Here is a 26502-nt window from a genome sequence, read left to right as displayed (position 1 = left end):
GACATTTACTCTGTATTTAGGGGGAGGCTAATTTCATTGTCACTCCCGGCTCGCAGGCTCCCCTAGATAATCACGATGCTGTGTTACCGGCTACAGCAGCGTAATGATTGGTCTGAGTGCCGTGGTTCAGCTCTCAGGGAGGGACTGGGAGGCTGTTCATGTTCTCCACCCAGGCTGTAATATAGCCTGGGTGGAGAACATGCAAAGTGTGCTTGACTGTTTGGCTGGCCCAAAACGGCCGGTCAAACTGTCATGCGCACTTAAGAGAGGCTCACCACTCCTCCCACTGCTCCTCCATGACAACCCAGCCACGCCTCTAACAAGCTGAGCCACAACGGAAAAATAAAGTGATATTAACAATGCGTTATCATCATTATATTTTTCCTTTTTGACCTGCTCACAGAACAGTGGGGCGACACTCCCCTGCCTTAGCGGAGGAGATGCCACTAGTTGAAAGTAAAGAAAATAAAAGTTTTTATATTCTTTACTTTCAGCCATATTGCACAGTGGCTGCGCTGCCGTGCAACATGACTAAAAACATTAACAAAGCCAATCGATCTTGTCTAGGCACGAGCTATTGGGTTAGCCAATGTCTGTTTATAAAGAAAGTGTCTCTGGATACTCTGTTGCTTTCTAGAGATATGTGATAACACTGCCATCTACCCTGCTGATTTAAAAACTGCTGATTGTCTCTACCAAAAAACACTGGTTATCTTGCAAGTTAAGCTGAGAGTGGGGATTCAGGGGCACATGCATCAACCTATTTAGGAAGTGCAAACGGTGTGAATCCGTAAATTCGGCCGTTTGCACTTCCTAAATACGTTTTTGGGATGCATGAAACATTTTTTCAAAATTCGTTTTTTTTTTGCATTTCCTAAAAATGCGAATGCATTTAAGGAATCGCATTTGTGCGATTCCTTAAATGCAATGCATCATTTTTAATAAAAATGTGAATTTTGAAATAGGAAGTGCAAATTAACACAAGGTTGACCCTCGTGTTAATTTGCGAAATTGGTTCAATAAGCACAAAAAAGCATTTTGAAAAGTGTCATGTTACAGACACACATGTCCTTAGGACATGTGTGTGTGAAACATGCACTTTAAAATACATTTCAGGGGTGCAGGGGGGGGTCCTTTGGACCCCCCTCTGCACCCTTGCAATGCATCAACAAATTGCGATTTCCTAAAAAAAGAAATGCAAAACGGCATTGATTCCTATGGGCCTTTAGGCCCATAGGAATCAATGTAATGCCATTCCTTAATTGCGATTCGCAATTAAGGAATCGCAAATTCCGAAATTTAAGAAATCCTAAAAAAAATTAGGATTTCTTGATGCATAGGATTTTGCAATTCCTAAATAGCGATTCCTTAATTTTCGCTATTTAGGAAATGCAAATTCCTACAATGATGCATGTGCCCCTCAGTCACATGTGAAGTATTTACAAAAAACAAGCAAGCGTTGGCCTCTCTACTTGAAAAGGGTTTAAGTGGGCCAGAGGTTTCTGTTGGGAGTGCCTCGTAACCGCTCTAGAACCAGGCTTGGATACGGGGACTGTATTTTTTATGATAAGAATGAAAACTTTATGGGGTACATGGTCAAAATCTTAGACGAGCCTTGCGATATGAATCGAACTGCGCATAGCGAAAATGGGGAAAGGATTTGTTAATTTAATCCAACACTTTATTTGCTCTTGAATTGTTGAGTTTTATGGAGGAAGAGAATTAACGTTTTTAGTACATTATGATAGAGATTTCAGGGCGGGAAGAACTGAGGCTTGTCATAGAGTGGCATAGTGTGACGGACCTCCTCCATTTTGAAGGACAGGCTGTAGCGCTGCAGAGATATTCAGGCAGGGCTTTGCTGGCTGGGGATGGTTTGAGGCTGATGTCATATACTTCCATTGGGAGGGGAAGTTGTATCTCAGGGTGCAGCTATCAATGTGTGGGGCACCAACTGCACTCCAAATATGGCAGTCTTAACATCCAACCAGGCTTTGGGGGGGGGGGGGCACATTCCTTGATTGCGTGAGGATCCATTGCGCCACTGCTGTGACTGTGGGCAGATGTTCAGTTTAAGACAGGCTGAGCTGGGGAGACATGTTCATATAAAAAAAATGGCTTCCACCGAGTACCAACCTAGGACTGTGGAAAGATGTTCATGGAGGGACATGCTGAGCTTTTGAGAGATGTTCATGGAGGGGTGGATTGCATCTCTGGAGAGATATGCCAATTTGTGAATCATTCCCAGATGGAGGGGTAGACTGGAGATGTGGTATACTTCATTTGGGTTCAATATCTAATTTCCCGGTACTTCCAACCCATTTTTTCCCAGTTTTGTAAAGCACAAAATCGACCCAAAGGTAATGGAGCAGTTTACAGGAGCACCAATTACATGAGGAGATTAATCGATTTGCCCAGAATATTGAGGCCGAGACTTGAACCCGGATGCCCAGTTTCAAAGTCGCCAGCTCTGGCTGTTACGCCAGATTGTCTCAGCCTCTCTCTTTGTTTCTCCAGATCTCTCTCTCTCTCACTTCCACACGCTGTCACACCTGGCAGAGCCTGGCAGGTCTTTCTAGCGGCTGTGAAAATTTTGAGAGCTATAATTAGGAACATGGACAATATTAGTATAAACGTGTCAGCTGCCGTGTCTCCCCGCGTCAGGCCTGTTTACTCGACGTGTTACAATGGGTAAATGTCATCCGCCTCTGGTAGGATGGGCTCCCGCATGTCCATCTTGGACTTTGCATCCCACTGGTGGTGTGTGGCGCGTGCTTTCATAGCTTGTTTGAGGTAGTAATATAAAAAAATGTAATTAAATAATTAAGTTAATGTGTATGTGCGTGCACGCTCTTGGAGCAGGTGATTTGTAGGTCAAAGCCTACCAGAGAGCGCAGCTGTGTGCTTTGCTAAAGACATCTTGAGGACATTTAGAAAGCTGACATGGGAATGCATTCAGTCCATTGCTGACCATTGACTTTGTGCTTTGTATCTCACATCTTCTGGCTTTCTATTTGCTGGCTTTATTTGTTTTAGGCTGTCCAGCTTGCTTTAGTCCCATACTTAATTTACTGTATTTTTCCACAAACTAGCTTTTTGTAAACAGGTCTTTAAATCATATTCTTATCTTGTCACATTTGCTGTGCATTCAAAGACAGAGGTCAAATGTCAAGCTGTCTTCTGAGGGAGCTTGGTGTTTACTTTTCTTTCTCGATTTCAAAGTCAGAGAATTTATTTGACAATCCTGCTGTGTACTGATGTAAGAGGAGAGGGAGAAGGGTGTTTTTTTCTAGCACACAACATTTTTTTTTTAACTGTGCTGATGTTTCAGAATATAGCAGAATTAGACCAAATGAAGGTAATTTTTTTGCAAGTCTGAAGTGTGGTGGAAACAATTATTTGAATACGATCAAAACACATCAGTACACTAGGTGATGACATTTGCATGCATCATCATTTGTGAGCAGTAAAACCGTATTTCGGTGTGAATGTAATAGTCTTTTCAATTGAAAATGTGTTGTCTGTAATGGCAGTGCGCTACCATACCATGCATGCTACGACATGCCACTCCACTCTATGCCCCTCCACTCTAAGACAAGCTACTCCAGTCAACCCAATGCCACTCCAATCTACGACACTTACTCCATGACACAACATGCCTCTACACTCCACACCACTTACCCCAGTCCACTTTGCTACAATCTACTCCACTCCCATCACCCACTCCAATCCATTCCACCTAATCCATCCCACTTTCTCTACCCTACTCCAATCTAGCCCAAGTCATTTTACCCACTTAAATTTACCACATTCCACTCTAATCTACTGAATACACTCCACAAACGATCCACCCTACCCACTTAACTACAATCTACCTCACTCCAAACTACCCCTCTCCACTCTATCCCAATCTACCCCACTCCACTCCAATCAACCCCAATCCTCTGCAGTCTACTTCTCTCCAATCTACCCCACTCCACTCAATCCAACCCAATCAGCCCAACCCCACTCCAATGTACAGCACCCCAATTAAATCTACTCCACTCCGCTTCAACCTACCCAGTCTACCTCACTCCAATCCAATCGACTCCAGTCAAATTTACCCCACTCCAAATATCACTGCAATGTATCCAGCTCCTCTCCACTCTAATCTATCTCACTCCACTTCAATCTACCCACTCCACCACTATATATCCCATCCCACCATGATCTACCCCTCTCCACTCCAAACCACCCAATCTGCCCCACTGCACTCCAATCTACCCTACTCTACTCCACCCAATCTACCCCACTCCAATCTACCCCTCCCCAATCTACCCCACTCCAAGTTACCCCTATCTACTCCACTCCAATCTACCACACTCCATCCCACTCAACCCCACCCGCAACAATTTACCCCACTCCAATCCACCCCACTCCAGTCTACCCCACTCCACACTACTCCATTCCACTCTACCCTACTCTAATCCACCCAATCTACCCCACTCCACTCCACCCTATTCTACGCTGCTGCACTTCACTTCAATCCAACTCACTCCTCTCTTCCTTCCCCAGTCTATCGCACTTCACTCCAATCTCGACTCCACTCCAATCTATCCAACTCCACTCTTCCCCACTCCAATCTACCCCGCTCCATCCTACTCTAATCTACCCTGCTCCACTCTATCACACTTTGTTCCAATCTACCCCACTCCTCAAATCTACCCCACTCCACTCCAATCTAACCCTGTCCACCCCACTCCAATCTAACCCGCCCCAATCTACCCTACTCCAATATACCAATCCCCAATCTACCCACCTCAATCTACCCAATCCAATCTACTCCTAGCTACTCCACTCCAATCTACCCCACTCTATCTCACTCCACTCCAATATATCAAACTCTACTCCACCCCAATCTACCCAACTTCCCTCCACCCCAATCTACCCCACTCCATTCCACCCAATCTATTCCACCCTACCACACTCCATTCCACTCTACCCAATCTACCCCACTCCATTTCACTCTAATCTACCACACACCATTCAAATCTACCCCACTCCAGTCCAATTTAACCCAATCCAACCCACTGCAATCTAACCCCCCATACTACCCTACTCCAATCTACTCCTCTCCAAAATAACCCAATCTACCTCACTCCATTCCATTCTACCCTACTATAATCCACCTAATCTACACCACTACAATCTACTCCATTCCCCTCCACTTCAATCTACCCCACTCCACTCCAATCTACCCCAATCCATCCCACTCCACGGTTCCCCAATCTACCTACTCCACTCTAATCTTCCCAATATATCCTACTCCTCTCTACCCCAATATATCCCACTCCACTTTACCCCAATCAACCCCAATCTGCCGTACCCCTGTCTATTCCACTTCAATCTACCCCACTCTAATCTTCCCCAATCTATTCCACTCCAGTCTACTCCACTCCACCCCAAACTCCACCACTCCACCCCAATTCAACCTACCCCCACTCCAATCTACCAAGCTAATCTACCCAACTCCCCCACTCCAATCTACACCAATCCAATCTATTTCACTCCAGTTTACCTCACTCCAATCTACCCCAATCCACCCCACTCCACTATACCCCACTCTACCCCATGCCACTTTACCCCAACCTATTGCATTCCACTCTACCCCAATCTACCTCACTCCAATCTATCCCACCCCACTCCGTGCCACTAACTTTTAGCAATGCTGAACAGCAGCCACATTGGTGTACAACATGGCTAAAACACCTTGCCAAAGCCAATAGCTCTTACATTGGCGATGCTTGTTTGTTAGTAGTATGGGTGATGTATATACACATATTTTGCTGATAGATGTTAGGCCATAGATTTTTGACCCACTGCATAGAAATCCAGTGTATTTTTCAGAATATTCCCAATGAATATGCCTGTGGCGACTACTTCGGAATGGGGGCAGTGGGGCGTCGGGGGAATGAATGAAAGAAATAACATGACAGCCTTACCTTCGCACACCTCTGCTCCATCCTCACCCAGGCTCCCGGACCTTCCCAGCCAATCACGACGCTGCATGAGCTAATGCAGCGTCTTGATTGGTCTGAGCGGCCTGTGTGGCCGCTCAAGCAGTGCCTGGGAGCCTGGGCATGTTCTCCACCGGGCTGTGCAACACAGCCAGTTGGAGAACATGCAAAGTGTGCATAAATGTTTAGCCGGCCCAAGAGGACAAACCACTCCTCATTTTGCTCAGCCCCACCCGCCCGACCTGACTCCAGTCCTGCACAGAAAAATAAAATGATAATAACGTCATTATCGTTTTATTTTTATTTTTTGCACTGCTCAACTTTCAGTGGGGCGATTCTCATCCGCCTTAGCAGAAGAGCCACCACTGGTATATGTAAAAGTGAAATTTGCATAGAACTAATTTTAGAGAAGGTAATTTGCATTTTTTAGTTACTCTGAAGACCCAACTGGATTTTACTTGACGTATTTGGTGCGCACATTCGATCTATGGGGTGTTTTGTGTGCATCTGTGCTGTTGGTGTATGGCTTGTGTCTGTTAGTGCAGGCAGTTTCCATATGTTGTTGTTAAAGGTGGTTTGTGTGTGTTGTTTTTCTTTGGTGTAAGTGGTTGAGTGTGCTGGTGTGCTCTTGGTGCTGGTGGTTCTTGTAAGTTGTTCTGCTGTTGGTAGAGCTACTTTGTGTGTTGTTTGTGGAGGAGATTCATTTTTAAACATGATGATCTGTTTATATGAATACTGTCTTTGTAGACTGGATTCCTGTCTGCGTTCTGTGGTGGAAGTTATTTGCTTGTAACAGAGTGCTGTTGTTAGTGACCTTCACTGATGTATGTGTTCTGTTGATGAAGGGGATGCTCATGGTTGTTCTGTATGTTGGTGAAGGTAGTTTGTTTATGCTACTAGTGTAGCTGACTTATCTGTGCATGTGCCGTTGGTAGAGGTTGTTTGATTTTGGGTTTATGTTGATGATGGGCCTGAAGGTCTTGAGTGTTTAGAAAGGGGGTAGCACATCACTATGATTTTGGGGACAGTCTGGGTTATTTCCTCAGCTGGCTTTGTGCAGAACGTTTACTTTAAACCTATTTTCAACAGGGAGTCAGATTAGCTCTTTCAGAGCAGGTGTGATATGGTTAACCTGTTTCTGATTCAGACATACAAGGTGGACAGGCAGTAGCGTAACTAAAGTTGAGGGCCCTTCTGGAAATTACATGTAGGGGAACCCCCACGCTCTGGTCCCAGTCCGTAGCTCTCAGACCAGGGACCCGCCAGTGCTAGAGAGGGCCCCTGGAGCTCGCCACCGCATTGTAGGGGCTTTTCTTACACCACCGCGGGCAGGAAACTAAAATCAGCCTTGGTAAAATGGTCAAACCAGCCCCACACAGCAGGCAGCAGTGAGAAGGGTCCATTGGGGGGTTTGTTTGGTTAGGACCACCCATCCATCACTGAATGCAGCCCCCTACATCTGAAGCCTACCAGGGAAATGCGGGGGTGGCAGAATGGCCAGTCCAGCCTCAGAGACAGCTTCTCCTGCTCGAGTCTGGATCCTCCATAATTTCAGAAGATGTGTTGAGAGCGTGTCGGGTATATAGAATGAACAACAGCAACTTTGACAGGAACAAGAATCTGGAGAATTGTATCCAGTGTTCCACATGCAACAGTGGATGTGGTTTTCTGAGATCCTGTCTCAAATCAGGCACTCACCTGAGCTCCAACAGTTCTCACTGTAGTAACTGGTGCTGTTGCCCCCACCAGAGATCTGGAGTGTGTGAATGGAAGTGCCCTGAGATGTGCTCCTCCTAGCAACAGCAACAACTTTCCTTCATCCAATGGAAACCTTGTTGAGGCTTTCTGGTATTTCCTTGACACCTAGACCTTTCTCCCCGCCGAAAGGAGAATCTGCGTATGTCCACATGCATGTGGAACTGTAGGTGGAAGAGTGAATCACTATTTATCTGAGGGTTAGTTAACATCTGATCACCAGTAGTGACAGAGCCGAACCTTGAGTTTCTTCACAAGTGCCCCCTTATCCATTGGGTTACACACTGTCAGTCTATAGCCGCTGACCCTGGACTCTTGAATTGTTCTTTTCTATTTTCTTCACGGTGTTCCTTGCACAAGTTGTCTTTGATTGTTTCTGTGCATATGGCAACACTCTGGAGAATGGGATACATGAGTTCATCCCCCTTATTCAAGAACTATGCTGATAGGCTAGTACATATAGTATGTACCACTCCAACAACACTGTATTCCTTCACTAATTTATCGCAATCGTCATTGATGTTGGTACTGAAAAATGCATTGTTAAATATTATTCTCTTCGTTGTTGATGTACTGATTTCAAAATGTCAATAAAGAAATATCCCCCCCCCCCTTAAAAATGGAACTCTGAGTGAGGAAATCACTCAATACCATAGCCAGGTCAGGGACACATGTTTTGGGTACCCCATTGTGGCTGATTCCTACAAGTCAGAAATTAAATTGGTGGATTGAGGCTAGGAGTACAAAATCGGTAAGTACATGAGGAAGTTACAGTGCTAATGATCACTAGCCTGCTCTTGGAGAAGTCAAGGAGTTTGTGTGCACCATTTTCTTGGGGCGTAAGCCCTGTATGTTAACAGCGCCTGCACCGTGTTTCAATCTGTTGTATGCACATGCTGTATTAGTGGTGTATACATAGTAGGGTCTCCTTTCTGGATGCACACTTTCTATTAGTAATGAATACAAAATATGCCTTAGAACAAAGGTTGCAAACAAGAGGAATTGGTGCCATGTAGGTGGGTGCCCAATGTATGTTAGTATTTTGAATACACTGTGTTCACTCCGTTTACTAGTGATGTGTGCACGTATTCATTGCTGCATTCTATAGTTGTGCATGCTGTTAACGTGTGTTATGAACACACTATATATCAGCAGCTTGTTCACTCACTGGGAGGATGGTGTTACACACTCTGTGAATAAACACTTCTTATTCTAATTAAGGCTGTTTGTTTTGGTCAGCGTTTCTCTTCTCTGTTGTATGTTTACATCAAGAAGATGTAATTTTACATGGTAGTAAATCTGCTTAGATGGATGAGTAGTGGGCATTTGGACTAAACCAATACTCAGGATAGGAATGGGGAGGGTACACCCCCTAAATTGGCGAGGTTGCAAAGAAAAGAGTTCCTCATTGGGTTAAAGTACTTCCTCAAGATAGAAGAAAAAGAAAAAAGTTAGCAATGCCATGCCAATCCTTTCCGCATGGTATGTATGCGCCATGCACAATCACACATGAGAAAATGCTAACGAATGGAATATCTGTAAGAAACAGTGATTTCCAGGAGCCACAATCGATTTTGTTTTCGAATTTAAAAAAAATCCTACATTTACACTAAGTGTAGGTTTAAATCTACGTGAAAAAATTTAATATTTGTGTGCTCAAGACCGCAGGGTTTGATGCTTTTCTTTGCAGTTTGAATTTGCTCACTTTCAGTAAATATGTGTCCTGTCGCACCTCTTCATGGAGAGTGGTCAGCTTTTTGTGTCGGGAGATCCCATTGAAGTCAATGCAGGGGAACAATTTTCTGAATGGTAAAAAGGTACTGAAGTACATGGTAAACACTTGGCTATTTGGAATTGTGAAATACATTCCAGTGTCACTGACACCCACAAAACGAAAGTGTGTTGCGAGACATGCACTCTGCTGCCTGCCTGACCACAGTCTATTGTACATGTGATCAGGTCCCTAATTTGTTTGACGTGCCTTGCTACTCCCATAATACCACACTGCTTTTAACCGCATCGCTGCGGCGGTTATTTTTCCCCTACGCGGCTTATTTTCAAAAGCCGCGTTAGATGACGAGCTCAGCTCATCATCCGCACACGCCCCCCGCGGCTGATGACGAGCTGAGCTGGTCATCAGCATCGAAGGGGTTAAGCTTTGCCGCACATGCTTCAAAGTTTCCCCTCCCTAAAGCCCCCATGCCTAGCTTGAATAGTTTCCGATTTCAGGCTGGCCGAGGATTGTGCCCAGCAAGCAGTGGCGGCTCCTCTGCTAAGGCGGAGAAGCGTTGGCCCACTGCTTCTTGCAGGGTTAAAAAAAGGAAAAATAAAATGATAACTCGAGGTTATTACCATTGTAGTTTTCCTCGGTGCTATGTCTTTGAGGGGCGAGGATGCTCTCAGAGCAGGAGGTGTAGTGGTTTACACTCCCTATGTGAGCATGAGTGCTTGACCGGCCCTCTCGGGCTGCCCAAAACCGTCATGCTCACATACAGTGTTCTCCATGCAGGCTGCATTACAGCCTACGTGAACATGCCTACCCCTCCAGGCCCTGGCAGAGCGACGTGTCACATGCTCAGACCAATCACAGCGTTAAATTGCAGCGTTGTGATAGGCTGCAGGGAGCCATGGAGCACTGTTGTTTCCTGTCTCCCCCAAGAAGCCAGGAAGAGGACGAGGAGAGGCCGCGGCTGGCCAGGTGCCCAGCCGGTAGGTACGTGATTTTATTTTATCCCATTTACTACCCCCCCCCGCCCCCCCCTATTGTTGCTTCCATGAAGCAGCTGCCACTGGCAGCAAGGATAGTGCGAGGTTGCAGTGAAAGAGGACATCTTTTTCTAAACCAAACTGCAAACAATTACAGTTCTTCTTCATTTCTTGAAATGTTGTGAAGTTATATGGAAAACTTTGCAAATGTATGTATTTTATTATTATAAATTTGGGTATAAGGTCAGTAAAACAGATTTGATGTTGCAAATCAGAGAAATGGCTTTTTACTAAGTTTTTTTGCAGAAGAAAGATGCTATATCTTTAAAATTTGTTTCACATATTCTGTTAGGGATAAACATGTAATTCATCTGGTCTCAAATAACGAAAATATGCCAGATCATTGTCTGCATAATGTAGAAATTTCACAACATATTTAAACTGCAATATCATGATACCGAATTTTACTTACACACCTTTGTTCTTAACAATGTTTTTGTGTTACTGTTTCACACCTTTGGAATTCTATTCCCGTCGATATTCAGTGGCTTCCTTCTTATTTGTCATTTTCACATGCTTCGATATTTAAAAATATGTTTTACTCATTTTCTATGTATTGCTAATTGTATGTAGGTCCGTCCTTTTCCTATTGATGATATTTATCTGTTTAATGTAAAACTGTTTACCTTTTAAAAACATGTCAATTGAACAATGTTCTGTTATCTGTGGAGATCAGATCTCCAAAATTAAAGTCAATATAATAATGCAGTGGTTTTTACACATGTATTAATTGTATTAATGGTATTTACATACATACAGTGCCTGATTCGTACCTCAGCACCGAGGAGTGGTGGTGAGTAAATTCAGAGTATTGATGGTGTTTACAGAGCATGTATTAGCGGAACATAAAAAATATTTATTTTTGGTTTATGCATAACGAGATAGCATACACTCAGTGGGAACGGTATACTAAAACAGGCGCAAATGTACGTCTGTCATAAATTATACCTCTGCTCCTATGTTATACTTGTTAGTGGTTATTTCATTATCCTCTCCTTCCCAAATAGGCATAATATACAACTGTAGTTCTCCACCCATGTCGGGCTCCGGCGGTACAAGAGGTTAAGCTTCGGAGTGTCTTCCGCGGCAGAGGTATTTCAGAACGCGATCAAGGAAGTTCTGTCGGGGTTGAGTGGAGTCATCAACTTGAGCGATGACATTCTCATCTACTCCAACACGCTAGAGGAACACCACGCACATCTTAGGGCCACCCTACAAAGACTACAGGAGCACGGACTAACCCTCCACAGAGCGAAATGCTCATTCTACCAGGAAGCAGTAGACTTCTTCGGCTACAGATTCACGCGCGAAGGACTCCGGGTAGACCCGAAAAAGGCGGAAGCCATCCAGAATGCCAGCACGCCCAGGAACTCTACTGAAGTGAGGAGCTTCCTTGGAATGGCCACGTACTGTGGCCGATTCATACCCAACCTGGCTGACTTGGCCGAGCCCCTTCGTGCACTCACAAGACAGGATCAAGAATGGGAATGGACATGCGCGGCGAACCAGGCCTTCCAGGACATCAAGGCGAGCCTTCTGGATAAGGCCACGATGGCTTACTTCCAACCGCGCAGGAAGACCGAATTGGTCGTGGACGCCAGCCCGGTAGGTCTCGGCGCCGTTCTACTGCAGGAATATGGCCCGAATGAGTGGAAGCCCGTGGCGTATGCAAGCAAGGCCCTCACAGACACTGAAACGCGGTATGCTCAAATCGAGCGGGAGGCGCTAGCCATCAAGTGGGCCTGCCACCACTTTCACTTATATCTCTGCGGCCAACCTTTCACCATCGTAACCGACCACAAGCCACTCTTACCACTATTCACCGGATCCTCCAGACTTGCCCCCCCGCGAATTGAACGATGGGCAGTCCAGCTACAAGGCTACAATTTTACCCTGATCTTCCGGCCGGGCGCCCACAATCCAGCAGACTATCTGTCCAGGCACCCAGATGTAACCAGAAAAGCAACCCCACTGGCGGATGGGCAGGTAGTGGAGGAGTTCGTCCACATGGTGTCCGTGGCCGCTTGCCCGGAGACCCTCACCTTGCCGGAGATAGGAGAAGCCACCGTTGAAGATGAGACTCTGACCCGAGTCAAGAAAGCCTTGGTGAACGGGAGCTGGACTCGGTTTCTGGATGGATCACAAGGACTTCGACCGGAAGTAAGCCATGCCCGACAACAGCTATGGCAGATCCGCCATGAGTTGAGCGTCGGAGACGAGGGCGTCATACTGCGAGGACATCTCATCGTGGTGCCTGCGAGCCTCCAACAACAAATACTCACGATAGCCCACGCTGGCCACCAAGGAACAGCTAAAACTAAAGCCTGCTTACGCAACAAAGTATGGTTTCCAGCCATGGATCGCATGGTGGACGACATGGTGCGCTCCTGCCATGCTTGCACCATCACGGGGTCAGATCCGGCTCCGGCCCCAGTCATCACCTAGGAAGCGGCGACAACGCCCTGGACTCAGCTGAGCATAGACTTCGGGAGTTTCCCAGACGGTCGACACACGCTGGTGGTTGTGGACTCCTTTTCGAAATTCCCCATCGTGGAATTGCTTTCTTCCACAGCATTCGGACAAGTCAAGAAAGCGCTGGACCATATCTTTGCCACAATGGGACTCCCTGAGGAAGTGAAATCGGACAATGGGCCCCCTTTTCAAGGGCGAGAGTTCCAAGCATATCTGGAAAGACTAGGGATAAAGCACCGCAGAATCACACCATTGTGGCCGCAGGCGAATGGCGAAGTGGAGAGGCTCATGCGGACTCTCAACAGGGCACTCCGCATCGCCGTCAATGATGGAAAAGACCCGGAAGCCGCGTTGGACCAATTCCTGAGTGCATATCGACAGACTCCACATAGCACCACGAAATGTGCACCTGCACATGTTCTGTTCAAAAGGGCACCAAGAGGTAACATCCCCACCTCTTCTACGTGGACCCCGGAAGAGAGAGACAGTGCCGCCATCCAGTCGAGGAGAACTGTCACCAATCAGAAAGCAAGCAAGAGGAGACATGCAAAACATCCTGGGTTACAGGAAGGAGACACCGTGGTGGTGCAAGATCGACGCCCCGGGTGGAAGTTCAGAACCCCGTTTGAACCGGAAAGGTGGATCATTGAGAAGATTCGGGGAACAATGGTGACTGCCCGTCTCGGCCAACAGACCGTCACCCGCAACGTGTCTTGCTTCAAAAGAATAGGGAAGCCGGATGGTATTCCCAGGGACGCTGATGAAACAATCGATGCCGACTCAGGCTGTCAGGACGATGTAAGAACGAGGAATCAAGACACGGTGCCCCTCCCAAACCATGACAAGCCAAGAGAAGAAGGACGTCAACTCGTCAGGGCCCGAAGTGAGACACCTGGGCACACATCGTCCGCCCGAGACGACGAAACAACCCAGGCCGGGGCTGTTGGGTCTCCTGTCCGGCACAACACCAGATATCACCTGCGGCCCAATCCTGGGCCCAGCCAAAGACTCCGAGACTTTGTGTGTACCTCCCCTTAGACACGCGGATGAGCAGCCTAGGACATGAACTAAATTGAAGGAGGGATGTAGAGAGCCACCCGGCCTCTAGACAACATTGTATTCATTCACACACACGCACGCCTTCACCCTCGGGACGGGCACGCCCCGAGGTATATAATAAAAGCGCGGTAGACCGCTCGGGGTCTTTCCGGCATACCCTCCAGCTAATGTGTGTGTCCGTTTATGTGCTATACATAGCAGTCCTAAGTGTATGTGACTCACTAAAAATACTGTTTCAATAGCCCTATGTGTGCATATTTTACATGGTAGTTGAAGTACGTCAATTTGGGTTTAGGTAATTTGACGCCTTTTTAAATGGACTTTAAAAATCCTTACTTCTCTCACATATTTTTCTTGACGTCCTTTCTTTCTCTACCCACCTCCACCTGGCATAGTTGTGGTGCTAGGTGCTACACCCAACACTTTCGGAAACAAGTTATATCCTGATCTTCCAGTTGCAACATACGTGTACAGATAGATGTGGAAAATGTACATAGAAATGTTCTTAAATAACCCAGATGTGTGTGTGCCATATTTGTGTGGTATTTCCATGGCCGCCCTCTGACACACTTGGGGGAGGCGCAAAAAGGAAGGGGAATCTTGAGAGTGCGTAAATTATGCATACATACGTTACAAACTTTTATTTCATAGACACTGTTTTTAAAGTTTGGTAAATAATTTATGCAACTCTAAGTAACTTATATTGCGGGAGTCAGTAAGTTGTAAGTCAGAAAATATGTTTGCTTGTACATCAGTCCCAGTGTTATAACTATGTTTGCATACAGTACATTAGTGAAGTCTACACACTGTATATTAGAGACTTGTACACAGTAGGCACAAGAGGCTTATGCACACTGGCCTTTTTTCTGCTTTGGATGTAATCCAGAGTATAAATGATGCATCTGATATTTATAGATACCCTGGCGCAAAATAATTATCAGGTGCTCAATGAATACACAGTTCTGAGGTTCATAAACTTGCCTTAAGCTTAATGTACTAATTGAGGGACTTTTCCCCATTCTTGGTTGCACAAACTCAAAATTGATTTACTCCAGTTATTACCTGGCAAAAATGGAGCGGGCAAAACCTCTTTGGGTGTGTGAGTTTCACATAAGCTGGAATAGAGAATGACTTGGTGAATCAGACCCCAATCTATTCTTATTATAAACACTTGTAAAGCACAGCTAACACCCTATGGGTACCCTGGCGCTGTAATACATATGTCTAGTTTATCGTAGATACAGATGGAGCACAGTTACCAGAAGAAAAGAATTAAAAAGATGGCAGAGGACATACTCGAGGATAGAGCCATGTCTTTATCCTTTTTCTGAACTGCAAGAGATCATCTACTTGTCTAATCTCAAGTGGAAGTTTGTTCCAGAGATGCAAAGCTGCCATGCTGAAGGCCCTGCCTCCTGATTTAGTTTTTCTGACTCTGGGCACCTTCACCAGATTAGCCGAGGAGGAACGAAGAATTCGGGGATGGGCATACCATGTAAATTTGTCCTGCAGTGATTTGGGTCCAGCGCCATGCAAAGCTTTAAACACTATATATCATGCCTTGAATTGTATCCTTTGCGATATTGTGAGCCAATGCAACTCTGAGAGTGCCTGAGAGGCGGAAGAGCGACGTGGTCTCATTACTGTCAACTTAGCCGTCATGGTCTGAATTCTCTGTAGTCTCTCGATCAAATATCTTGGAGACTCCAGCAACAGAACTTTACAGTAATCCAACCTACTGAGAATGGTACTTCTATCTATCAATGTTCTAGCCTGTTTAGAGAACATCGGGAGGATCTTCAGAAAAGCTCTAATCAAAGAAAAACAGCTCCCAGCTGTTTTATTCACATGATTTTCAAGAGTCAGTCTATTATCGAATATAACTCCCAGGTTGCGTACCGTGTTGCTGGGAACCAATGGGGTAGCAGTGGGAATGGGCCAGAAATCAGACAGGAGTATAGGGGGAATTCTACCCGCTGCACAATGCAGGACTTCTGTCTTATCAGCGTTGAATTGAAGAGAATTATCTCTAAGCCAAAGTGCTGTGTTCTGCAGACAAGCATGAACGTTTTCGAGAGAAACAGATTGATCTCCCTCTAAAGACAGAAAAAGTTGAGTGTCATCTGCATGGTTCACAACATTGATAATATGTGCCCTTATAACAGCAATTTAAGGGCTCATATAGATGTTAAACAATATTGGGCTGATCGCAGATCCCCGTGGGACACTGTGCAAAATGTTAGAAAACTTGGAATGAAAAGGGGGAGGTCTACTGCCTGTTGTCTATTAGATAGACACGATTGAAACCACTACAGGGCAGTGCCCACAACCTCTTCAAGTCTGGACAGAAAGACCTCATGGTTTACCGTATCGAATGGGGTGGACAAGTCAAGAAGAATCAGTATAACTGACTGTCTCTTGTCTGCTCGCATTTGTAGATCGTCCATAACGGTCACCAGGGAGGTATCCTTTCCACGACCAGGATGGAAACCAACCTGCACATTGTCTAGAATGTTATTAGTTTCTAAGAACTTGGAGAGTGATTTACTGACTAATCATTCCAGGATTTTAACTGTGTTTGGTAAAAGAGAAATGGGTCTGTAGCTTTTATGACAAGCTGGGTTAAGCAATGCTTTTTTCAAGAGGGGTGTCACCAGCACCTGTTTCCAGCAGGTTGGCACAGATGCACTAGTCAGGGATTAACTACAGATTTGCCAAAGTATCGGAAAGGGTTCTGGAGCCAATTCCTTCCAGATTTTGTGTGGAAGCGGGTCCCAAGGGGATCCGGAAGAGACCCCCATGGCCATTTTATTGAACTCTTCCACAGAGAGTGTATTGAAGTGGTTTAGGGAGTATGATGTATCCACCCTTTCCTGTCTCACTCACATTACAAGCAGTAATTCCTTGGGCGTATTACCCGTTTTGAGTCCATCAATTATATAACTGATCTTGTCCTCAAAAAAGGATGCTAAAAAGTCACAGAATTCCTGGCTACGCAGAATCTCATTTTTTAAACAATCAGGTATCATCTACTATCTTAAAAATACTTTTAATACTATTTTGTGCCTTTAGAATAGTATCCGCAAAATACTGTGTTTTTGCTATAAAAATGTCCTCTTTATACTTAGCTATTGCCACCCTCCAGATGATTTTAACTTCATCTGCATATTCCTTTCACCATTTCCTTTCAGCTTGCTTACAGCCCAGTTTCAGGTTTCTCAATTTTTCATTATACCACAGGGCTGATGGTCTGCCTATATTTTATGACTTTTTACTGGAACTATCTAGTCCATCCTAGTATTTACTTGTTCACAGAATGTTGCGTAGTTCTCTTTCACCTGCTTGTTTACATCACAACCCTCGTTGATCAGAAATATTGGAGATATCATTGCCTTTTTCAGGAGTCCCTTCCGATCCCTGCTTTGAAAATTCTTAACTTCCCTAATAATTGTTTTATTCACCCTGGGGTTGTATATCTGAAAAGCAATCAGATGGTGGTCAGACCATCACACCGGTAGGACATCCACTGTTCCCATTATCTGCTCATCAGAAAATATTAGGTCCAACGTATGTCCCCCTTGATGTGTAGGCTCAGTAACGCATTGTTGTAGGTTAAACTCCCACAGGATTGAATACGATTATTATAGCCCGAGTCCAGGTTCCCATTAGGCCACAAGTTAAAATCCCCCAAAATAAGCAGTCTAGAGTGGGCAAATGCCAGATTACTCAGGACTTCAATCAACCCCTGTTGTAGTTGAGGGCTAGCTGTCCCAGGAGGTCTGAAACAGACCATGCCGGCCAGCACTTGTCCCTTAGGATCCTTTATGGAAAATCCCAGAAGTTCAATGCCCTCTAACTCGTCAATGTTAAAAGGGGGTGTGACCCATACTTCTTTAAAAATAACCTCCACTCCACCTCCTCTACCACTGGTTCGAGGCTTAAGAAAGACTTCATAGCCTGGTGGGCAAGCCAATCCCGGTTCCACGTCAGATCCAGGGTGTGTCCACGTTTCTGTCTTGAACAGCGCATCTAAATCATGAGTTTCTATTAACAGTTGGGTTTCCAGGTGGTGCTTAGGCCAGGATCTGACATTAAGCATACCACGGATGTACCATGTTACAACGCATACCATTACAACTACCTACTATTACAACGCGACCATTACAACGCATACCATTACAACGCATAGCGCTTTGAGGTGCTGGATAGTGGTAAGTATAATTTACTATTCTAACTCCAGTCCCCGTGGACACTAGGGAAGGTGTTGGATAGTAAATTATACTTATTCCCTATCCTAGAGCGCCCCCCAGCGCAATGCGTTGTAATGGTATGCGTTGTAAAAGTTGCGTTGTAATAGTAGGTAGTTGTAAAAGTTGCGTTGTAACAGGTGTATACCGCATACCACATCTAAGACTACCTCTTCTCACAAAATCTAATTCAGACCTTGCGGTCTCCTCTAGCTTAAACCTGCCCATCCTACCCCCCGATTCCCCAATCTCAAGTAGTGATTTACAACAGAATGACCCATTTCTTAGTGGAACTTCAAGAGTCCACTCCAAATACCCGCTAACCTAACAACTCCAGAATTAATGGGACACCAGTAATATTAACTTTAGGGGTATGGACTTACTGGGTATGTTTTGGGACACACGTGCTGAGCCCCTATTTGTGGTGTGCGTAGACTACAGTATTTGCTCCATTATATGAGGGGTGTGTAAACAGTGTCTGAGAGGTGTGCACACCCTCTTTTTTCGAGGCGTACACTGCTTATATATATAAGAGGACTGTACAGACAGGCAGACACACACAGTTTATTACTGATGTGTGCATGTTCTGCACTAGTGTTCCAGCAAAGTGGACACACTTTTTTCAGTGTTTTTTTCATTTGTAAGTTTGTACAGCACAGCATACTTTGCTTCCATGGGTTGACAGTAAAACATTTGCCCAGAAATATAGTTTTTAAATTGATGGAACAAAGAGGTCGAAATCTATTATTTAGAAAACAAAAATATTATAACTAATACAATATGTTTGATAATAGCCGGTGGTCTATGGATATATATCTTTATATTCATGCTTTGTGCACACTTTGGCCCGACAGACTCAAAGTCATTTATTTAGCACTACGCATGTGTTTCTAAAATACCTTTTTTGAAAACTCAACATGTAAGAAGAACTGTGATTGCGTGAAGTGTTGCACTTAGTTGTTGCTTCTTCATCTTTTATCTACTTGTGCTGTTGTACCACTTGTGTGTATGGTACACCAGATATGGCTCTTCTTAAAATCTGGTTCTCAGCAGTTCATTTTGTGGTTATGTTTCTCATTAAGGAGGGAAGGCATGAATCAAAAGCTCTCACATTAAAATGTAAAGTGAAGCCCTGACACATTTACAAAAAAATAAAAGTGCATGGAGGGCCATACATACATTTGATTTGCATAATGACAGAGTCTATGTCAAAGAAAAACGAAGTGGACATTTTTCTATTATTGGAGTTTTCCTTAAGTCATTGGCAACAACCAATATGTTTTAATTATTTGTAGTTTTTGTTGTTGTATTTCATTATGCTTGTGTTCTAGCATGTTTGAACTGTGTGTTTTTGTGTTGTCTATTTTATATGTTGTGTTTTGTTTTATTTGTATGGTGTGTTTTGTTTTGTCTAGTGTGATTTGTAGTCTCTTTTTTGTGTATTATTTATGATGTCAATTTTTATGGTAGATTTCGAAGTGTTGTGTAAAGTGTGCTAAATATTGTGTTTGGTTTTGTTTTCTTGGTCTTGTATATTGTCAGTAAGTTGTGTTTTGCATTGTTTGTTTTATTTGGTGTGTGATTTGAGATTGTGTTTAATTTATATTGTAGGTTTTATTTTGCTTATTTTTATATTGCTTTGTATTTTTGTATTTATTTTGTGTTTGTACTGTTTCTGTTTGGATTGTTTTGTGCTGAGATTGTTAAATGTTTGTTGCATGTTTTGTATTCTATGAGATTTTAGTTGCCTGGTGTGCTTTTTATTACTTTCTTTGTATGTTTTTGTATCAAAATTTCATTTGCTACCATTGCATGGTTTGCACTGTTTTTGTCTTATTTTCATTGCCTGTTTTATAATGTTTTTTATTTGTAGTGTTAATTTATATTGTATGCTTTGCATTGCATTTTATTTGTTTTTATAGTTTCTTTTGCATTGCCAATTTTGCATTATTTATAGTGAATGTTTAATACTGTGTTTTGTTATGTAGTTTCTTATATTTGTATTGTGTTCATTGAACGTTTTGCATGTTTGGCTTCATTTATGTCACGGTACACCATAATGATGTTAACTCACATAGCCTTCTTTTAAAATGATGTATCTGATCTTACTCCATCCTATGATATTGTACAAAATGCTATGTTTTACTATGATGTCTTTTGTTATGTCATTTACTATGGTATGCTATAGGATAACATGTGTGTTATTTATGTAATGTCAGAAAGAGGTGTCATTTGTTAATAGAACATGATGTTATATAATGCTACTTTACGCTATTTGCCAGTGTTTCTCACAACATACAATACTATATGGTACCTTTCCTTGAGAGCTATTGTATTCAGTCTTGTTATCGTGACTAATTATATTTACTATTTTGTCTTCAATTCACTGAATTATGTAACATGCAATGCTCATATTGTGCTTTATGTTAATCTAGTCTTCTGTGGTCAGTTTGTTTATGTATTGTCCAGCATTTATATACTGCTAAATGACTCAAAAACGTATTTACTTTTCAGATATCTTATCAACGTGACCTTTGAGGGCCGAAACTTGTCCTTCAGTGAAGATGGCTACCAAATGCATCCCAAGCTGGTCATAATCCTGTTGAGCAAGGAGCGGAAATGGGAACGGGTAGGAACTGGACCTTTCTTGTTTGGGGAGGTTAGATGTGGTAATCATCCTTAGAAGTCATCTTAAGGATTTTTGAGATCGTGGACAAAGCATATTTTGGGGCCCACTGTTTAGAACAACTTTGCATTTCATTACCCATGTTATTCTTTGTCAAGACTGCAGGAGGACAAACAGTATTGTTTGGCATAGGGTAACTTTCTGAAATGAGGCCCCATAAACACACCTAAAGTAGATCTGTCTCATGACTCAAACGTACTTCAAATGGAACTCAGTAAAAAGAGACAGATATAGAGGTAGTGGTAGTGGTAGGCAGACAGAAAGAGAGTGGTTCAATTTGAAAAATAGACAGATGTGAGAAACAGACAGAGAAAATCTTTTTCACAGGAGAGCCCCTTGGAAGGAAGGGGCCCCTGGTGATTTCCCTCGTTGCCCAGGCCTCAAAACCTCTCTGAACATTAGTATTTTTCTGGGAGTACTTTGAGGAAGAGTGGGGATCGAATTGTTTTAGTGGGCATTCCTTGGGTTTACAAAATAGTATTTATGTTATAAAGTTGCAAATGCCAGAGTTTAAAGATCAGTGACCCCACAATGCACGTGGTTCTGGGGTCATTTGTTTAAATTCCCAGTGTCAACTAGAGTTAGAAGAACGTGTTTCTTCTCACTGGAATTGCGATATAAAAAATATTAATATTTTTGAAGGGAGGTGGAAAGCCAGGAGGAAACAAGAGAGGACGTTTTATTGAATATTTATACATGCAAGGATCTTTTGATTTTTTCTCCAAAAAAACAAAAGTTATACTCCAATTTATTTCTGCATCTTAGATTTGATTTTACAGTTTTTGCAACTCAGCGGTGCTCAATTCTTGCAAAAAAAACGAATTTCTTTTTCCAGGAAAAAAATAATAATAACGTGTTTGGACTGTACTTTTACTCCATTGACTTTATATTTAAATGTCAATATTTTAGCTATCCAGAATTATTTTTCTTTTGCAATTTTAAATTCAAATGTAGATTTTCAGAATATAGGTTTTATTTTTAATTTGAGAATCCCAATTAATTTCCTACTATTTTCCAAATACTTGAACTTAACATACTTTCAGTTTTTATGTTCACAAGGGCTAGATTTCCCATACCTTTACAGTGCAAATCATCAGTGTAGCCTATTATAATCCTTATATCCTAGCATGGACTTGGCTATTGTGGACCAATGTTGGGCACCTTGGGTTTGGTAGAGTGCATCTTTTGACCTTGAACTCATGTGACAAGCCATTTCCAATCCTAAAATGCCTCACAGAAAAATTTCAGGCGTTCGGACTGGAGAACAGATGCCAATTGCTCACTTAAGACTTATAGGTATCATAGGCTATACTGGGGATCAACATTTTTCATGGGCACATGCACTTTCAGATGGAATTTTCTGGTTGCTATAATGGCTGCTCTAGATGTTAATAATGTCAATTGGAAACCGATATAGACTTCCAAGCAACAAGCATTTACAAGTACAAATGGGGATTGTTTGACCTATCAAGAAGCAACATCCAAGATCATGTGCAAGGTATCTTGTTATGTTACTTGCACTTGTATGGTGCCCATTCTGCAATTTGTATGGACATGTTGTGCTTTCAAAGTTCAGGGGTCACTTTCCAAATTTCTCCAAGCTTTCTATTGCAGATCAATCAGAGTCTGATTCAACTAGTGATGATGTGCTAAGGGTGTTGTGTTCTGATATGTCTCTTGGTTAAGTGGTTATCTTTTACTGTGTCTGAGAGATGTGGCTACAAGGATTTAAAATGAGTGTCGTGTTTTTTCATTAAATGTGTTTGTCAGTATCTATCCATACAACAACTCTAGAAACAGTTTCTCTTCTACCTTCTTCGGCTAAAGCTAAAATTGTTAGAGAGCTGAAGATGAGAATTGTAAGTCTGGGAGACTTCTTAAATCTCACATCCATCATCAATGACGAACCTAATGAAATTCCTAAACAGTTCATATCATGTGGTATAGGGACTGGTTCTTTTCAACGGTAATGGTATAATAGAGAGGTCCATGTTACTTCAGGTTACCTTGCAGTAATAATAAAAGATCTCTTTTTTGTCTTTATACAAACCAGTCTTGATTTAGCCACAGTTTCACAAGTAACATATTATGGTTCAGAGCAAGAGTGTTCCTTTTGAAATGCCATGTACTCTAAAAGAAAATATGAGTATTGCTGATGAACAGAGTGAGCACTGTAGACCCAGGGGGCACACCACACATACTTTGCTGCCGCAATAAGATATTCTCAGTGTAACTACTCCTCTTCCACCTTCTCTGGTCTCAAAAAGAGAATTTAGATCCAGATGTAATGGCCCGTTTGCACCACATAAAACCATTTTGCTATGCATCAAACCCAAACTGCAATTCAAGTAGCGCGTTACCGTTCAAAATGCTGGTTTCTGACCAAATACTGTTTCAGTATTTGGCAGTAAGTAAGTAAAAGGTTTATAAAGCATCGATTGCAGAGGCGTCTTAGTGCTGGAGGGGCAACTTCTCCAAATATCAAATTGGAATGGTATGTATTATTGTTGACAACTGAATTCCGGGTGCAAAACATTAATAACTAACCATCTACAGCAGTGTAGTGGTAATGTATTCACAAATGTGAAGGGGTTCTCTCTGGAACCCTTCTCCTTCGTGAATGTAAAAAAAAAGTTTAAGAGGAGGCAGGGGTCCATGGAACCACTGCGTTTTCTTAAACAAACAAAAGAAGGAAAAAAAACTTTGCTTTTTGAACACCTCACCTTTTCCTTTAAGGAAAACGGGTTGCATTTAAAAAAAGAGATAGCTTTATTTAAAAGCAATCAAAGACATGGTGGTCTGCTGAGCCCAGCAGGCCACAATCTCTGTGATAATTGGGATTCCTAGTGGGTTGAAAATAGCTACCTTCCTCGATTTGCAACGCACTAGGAATCGCTATTTTAAAAATAAAAATGTCATACATTTGAAATTGCGGTTTCCAACTTGTGATTAGGTAATAATTGCAATTTGGAAATCACATTTCCTAATTTTGATACATAAGACCTTAGTCACCATAGTAGTGCCTTAGTCACCATAGTAGTGATGAAATTTGCTAATCAGAACAGCATTAACTGTTGGGGAATCTGATCATTGTTTCTAATGGTGAACTTTACGTCCTTTATGAGAACAAACAATTGAGTTTATAGTGTAAGTTAGGTTTTGGTTGAATATTTATCAGTTTCTCCACAATCTTTTAATCAGAAAAGGTAAAGCGATCCCTGGTTTGAGGAAGACTAGCACGTAAGAGAGTGAGATGAATAAAATACAGGAAGTGAGGGAATGAAAGAAGCTTTGAAAACAGTTCTACATGGTAAACGGTCACAAATCTCTCAAAAAACTATATGATCGCCAGACCATTGCGATAAGAACTGCTTGAAAGCCAGCACTAAAGTAGTCATAAAAGATCACAAAAGTGCTCCAATGTTGTGTCATTGGTGGGTGAATGTACAGGGAGTTTTACAGGATAAATCTGCAGAATCATATCTTTGTTGGGGGAATCAAAGACTGACCGTTTTCATGTAGTTGGGTTATTAGCTGAGAGGGGTGAGAGCACCACTCAAGTAATTAACATAATTCTTCTTTGAACTAAAAAAGTAATTAACATAATTCTTGTAAGGGTGAACCACAAAAGTCACTAAATAAACTTGTGCTTAACCCTCTGGTAGCTTGGCATAAAAGCAGTCAGGCCCAAGTTAAAGTAGTCAGGCTTGACTTAAAGGCAATGTGTAATAGGGTAATACTACCCTACCTACCGGACACTGCTGGGAGAACTCTGGTCAGCTCACTAGTCCTGTCCGCACTGGACTATTGTAATGCTCTATTCCTAAATGCACAATCCCGGGTGACTAACAAGATGCAGTCAATTCAAAATGCTGCCGCCCGGATGCTGGCGGGACTTCCCAAGTTTGCATCAGTCTCAAACACCATCAGGGAACTTCACTGGCTTCCGATACGCAGTCGTATCAAATTTAAATTATTGTGTATTCTTTACAAGGCACTCAATAAACAAGGCCCCCATTTCCTTAAACATAATCTTCATCACTACATCCCAACCCTTTCCCTTCGTTCCTCTCATCACAATCACCTAGTAGTGCCTCGTACTAGAACAGTCACTTGGGGTGACAGGCGCTTTCTGGTTGCCGCCCCCAAACTCTGGAACACCCTTCCTCTACACATTAGGACCAGCCCTTCCCTGTTCATATTTCGCAAACAACTTAAGACTTGGTTATTTGACCAATAGTTCTATTTTCTGTAATGTCTTCTTAAACACTGATCCACCCCTTAAGCCAGCGCCGAGACGCCTACGGGTATTCGCCGCGCTTAATAAATGTCAATAAATAAATAAATAAATAAATAAATAAATAAATAATGTATTTATGCGGCACACAAACAGTAATACAGTGAAAACACTACACAAGAAGAAATCCCAGTATTTTTTTTTTAATGTATTGTATAGCAGCAAGAAGTAGAAAGAGCCACTGCTGTTATCTGGTCGCAATGGCTGCAGGTGGGTTACATTTACAAGTTCAGGCTGACCACAATGGTGCATGGATCGGATACAGGGACGAGGTTTGCCCGGGGGGAACAGTTTACCTTCTCACAGTTCAAGTCCCCGGGAGGAGCCTCAGTCTGAGCATCTCATTGGTTGGAGTCACAACCAAGTAGATCGTTGTCAGCAAGAAGAAAGAGTCACTACTGGTGCTTCAAATTGGCAGGAGATGCAGGTAGTCACTGTTGGAGCAAAGAGAAGATTGCTGTTGTATCTTTACGTTGACAGGAAACGCAGCAGCGTCTTATGATGTGAGGTGCAGGCATGCGTTGGCAGGTGATGCAGACAGTCATTTGCGTCTGCAAGGGGTTCACAAACTGGATTTTCACCTGGAGTTCAGCTCTTGCAGATTTGAAGCAGGGGGAGTATACACCTACACTAGCCAAGGGTCCAGGACCTTGGGATTCAACACTTGGGGGTGAGGACTCACTATAGCAGAGGCCATTAGCAGCTCTTAGGCAAGTCCATTTGGTGCTGGTCAGCTGGGCTGTTGCAGGCAAGGCCTCTGGAAGCTTGTTGTGTCCCTGTAGCTCCAACAGGAATTTAGTCAACTTACTCTTGGAGTCCCTTCTGGGATTTTAGGATCAAGGTAAGCAGTTCAATTTCCCCTTCTTCATACAGCAGGGCAGTCTTCTAAATCTACCACAGGTTGATGAGTGTTCTAATTAGAGGTTCTGAGGTTGCCAATTTCATACCCAGTGCCAGACTGTGTGTGGGGTTTGTCTCTTTGTTTACCCATAAACTGGTCCTGGTAAGTTCTGACCTTCCCCTAGGTTGGGCTCCAAATTGTCTAGGATAAAAAGAGCAGGCCCAGGTGTCAGCTGCATTTGCCAGTGACAGAGCAGGTAAGTTCAGAAGTCAGGAAGGAGGTGGGCACAGCGCTCAGGTTACCCTTTGAAGCTTAGGATGGGGTGAATTCACCCCCCATGCCATCCATCTCAGGACATGAATATCCTTCTCCACACCCAAGGT

The 26502-nt window shown here is 43.2% G+C and overlaps 1 protein-coding gene across 1 annotated transcript in view; it reads left to right on the top strand.

Annotated features, from left to right (window-relative positions):
- GRIN2B (glutamate ionotropic receptor NMDA type subunit 2B) overlaps positions 1 to 26502 on the top strand; it is a 516540-nt gene that overhangs the window by 423719 nt on the left and 66319 nt on the right. Inside the window, exon 5 of the mRNA XM_086958937.1 lies at positions 20810 to 20924. Within this exon, the coding sequence (XP_086815063.1) occupies positions 20810 to 20924 (115 nt within the window). The remainder of the gene's footprint in view (positions 1 to 20809; positions 20925 to 26502) is intronic.

The sequence above is a fragment of the Lissotriton vulgaris genome, chromosome 1_1 (genome assembly GCF_964263255.1).
Source record: "Lissotriton vulgaris chromosome 1_1, aLisVul1.2, whole genome shotgun sequence".
Lineage (NCBI taxonomy): Eukaryota > Metazoa > Chordata > Amphibia > Caudata > Salamandridae > Lissotriton > Lissotriton vulgaris.
Note: the sequence above shows the minus strand (reverse complement) of the source record. Positions and strands in the feature narration are given on the sequence as shown.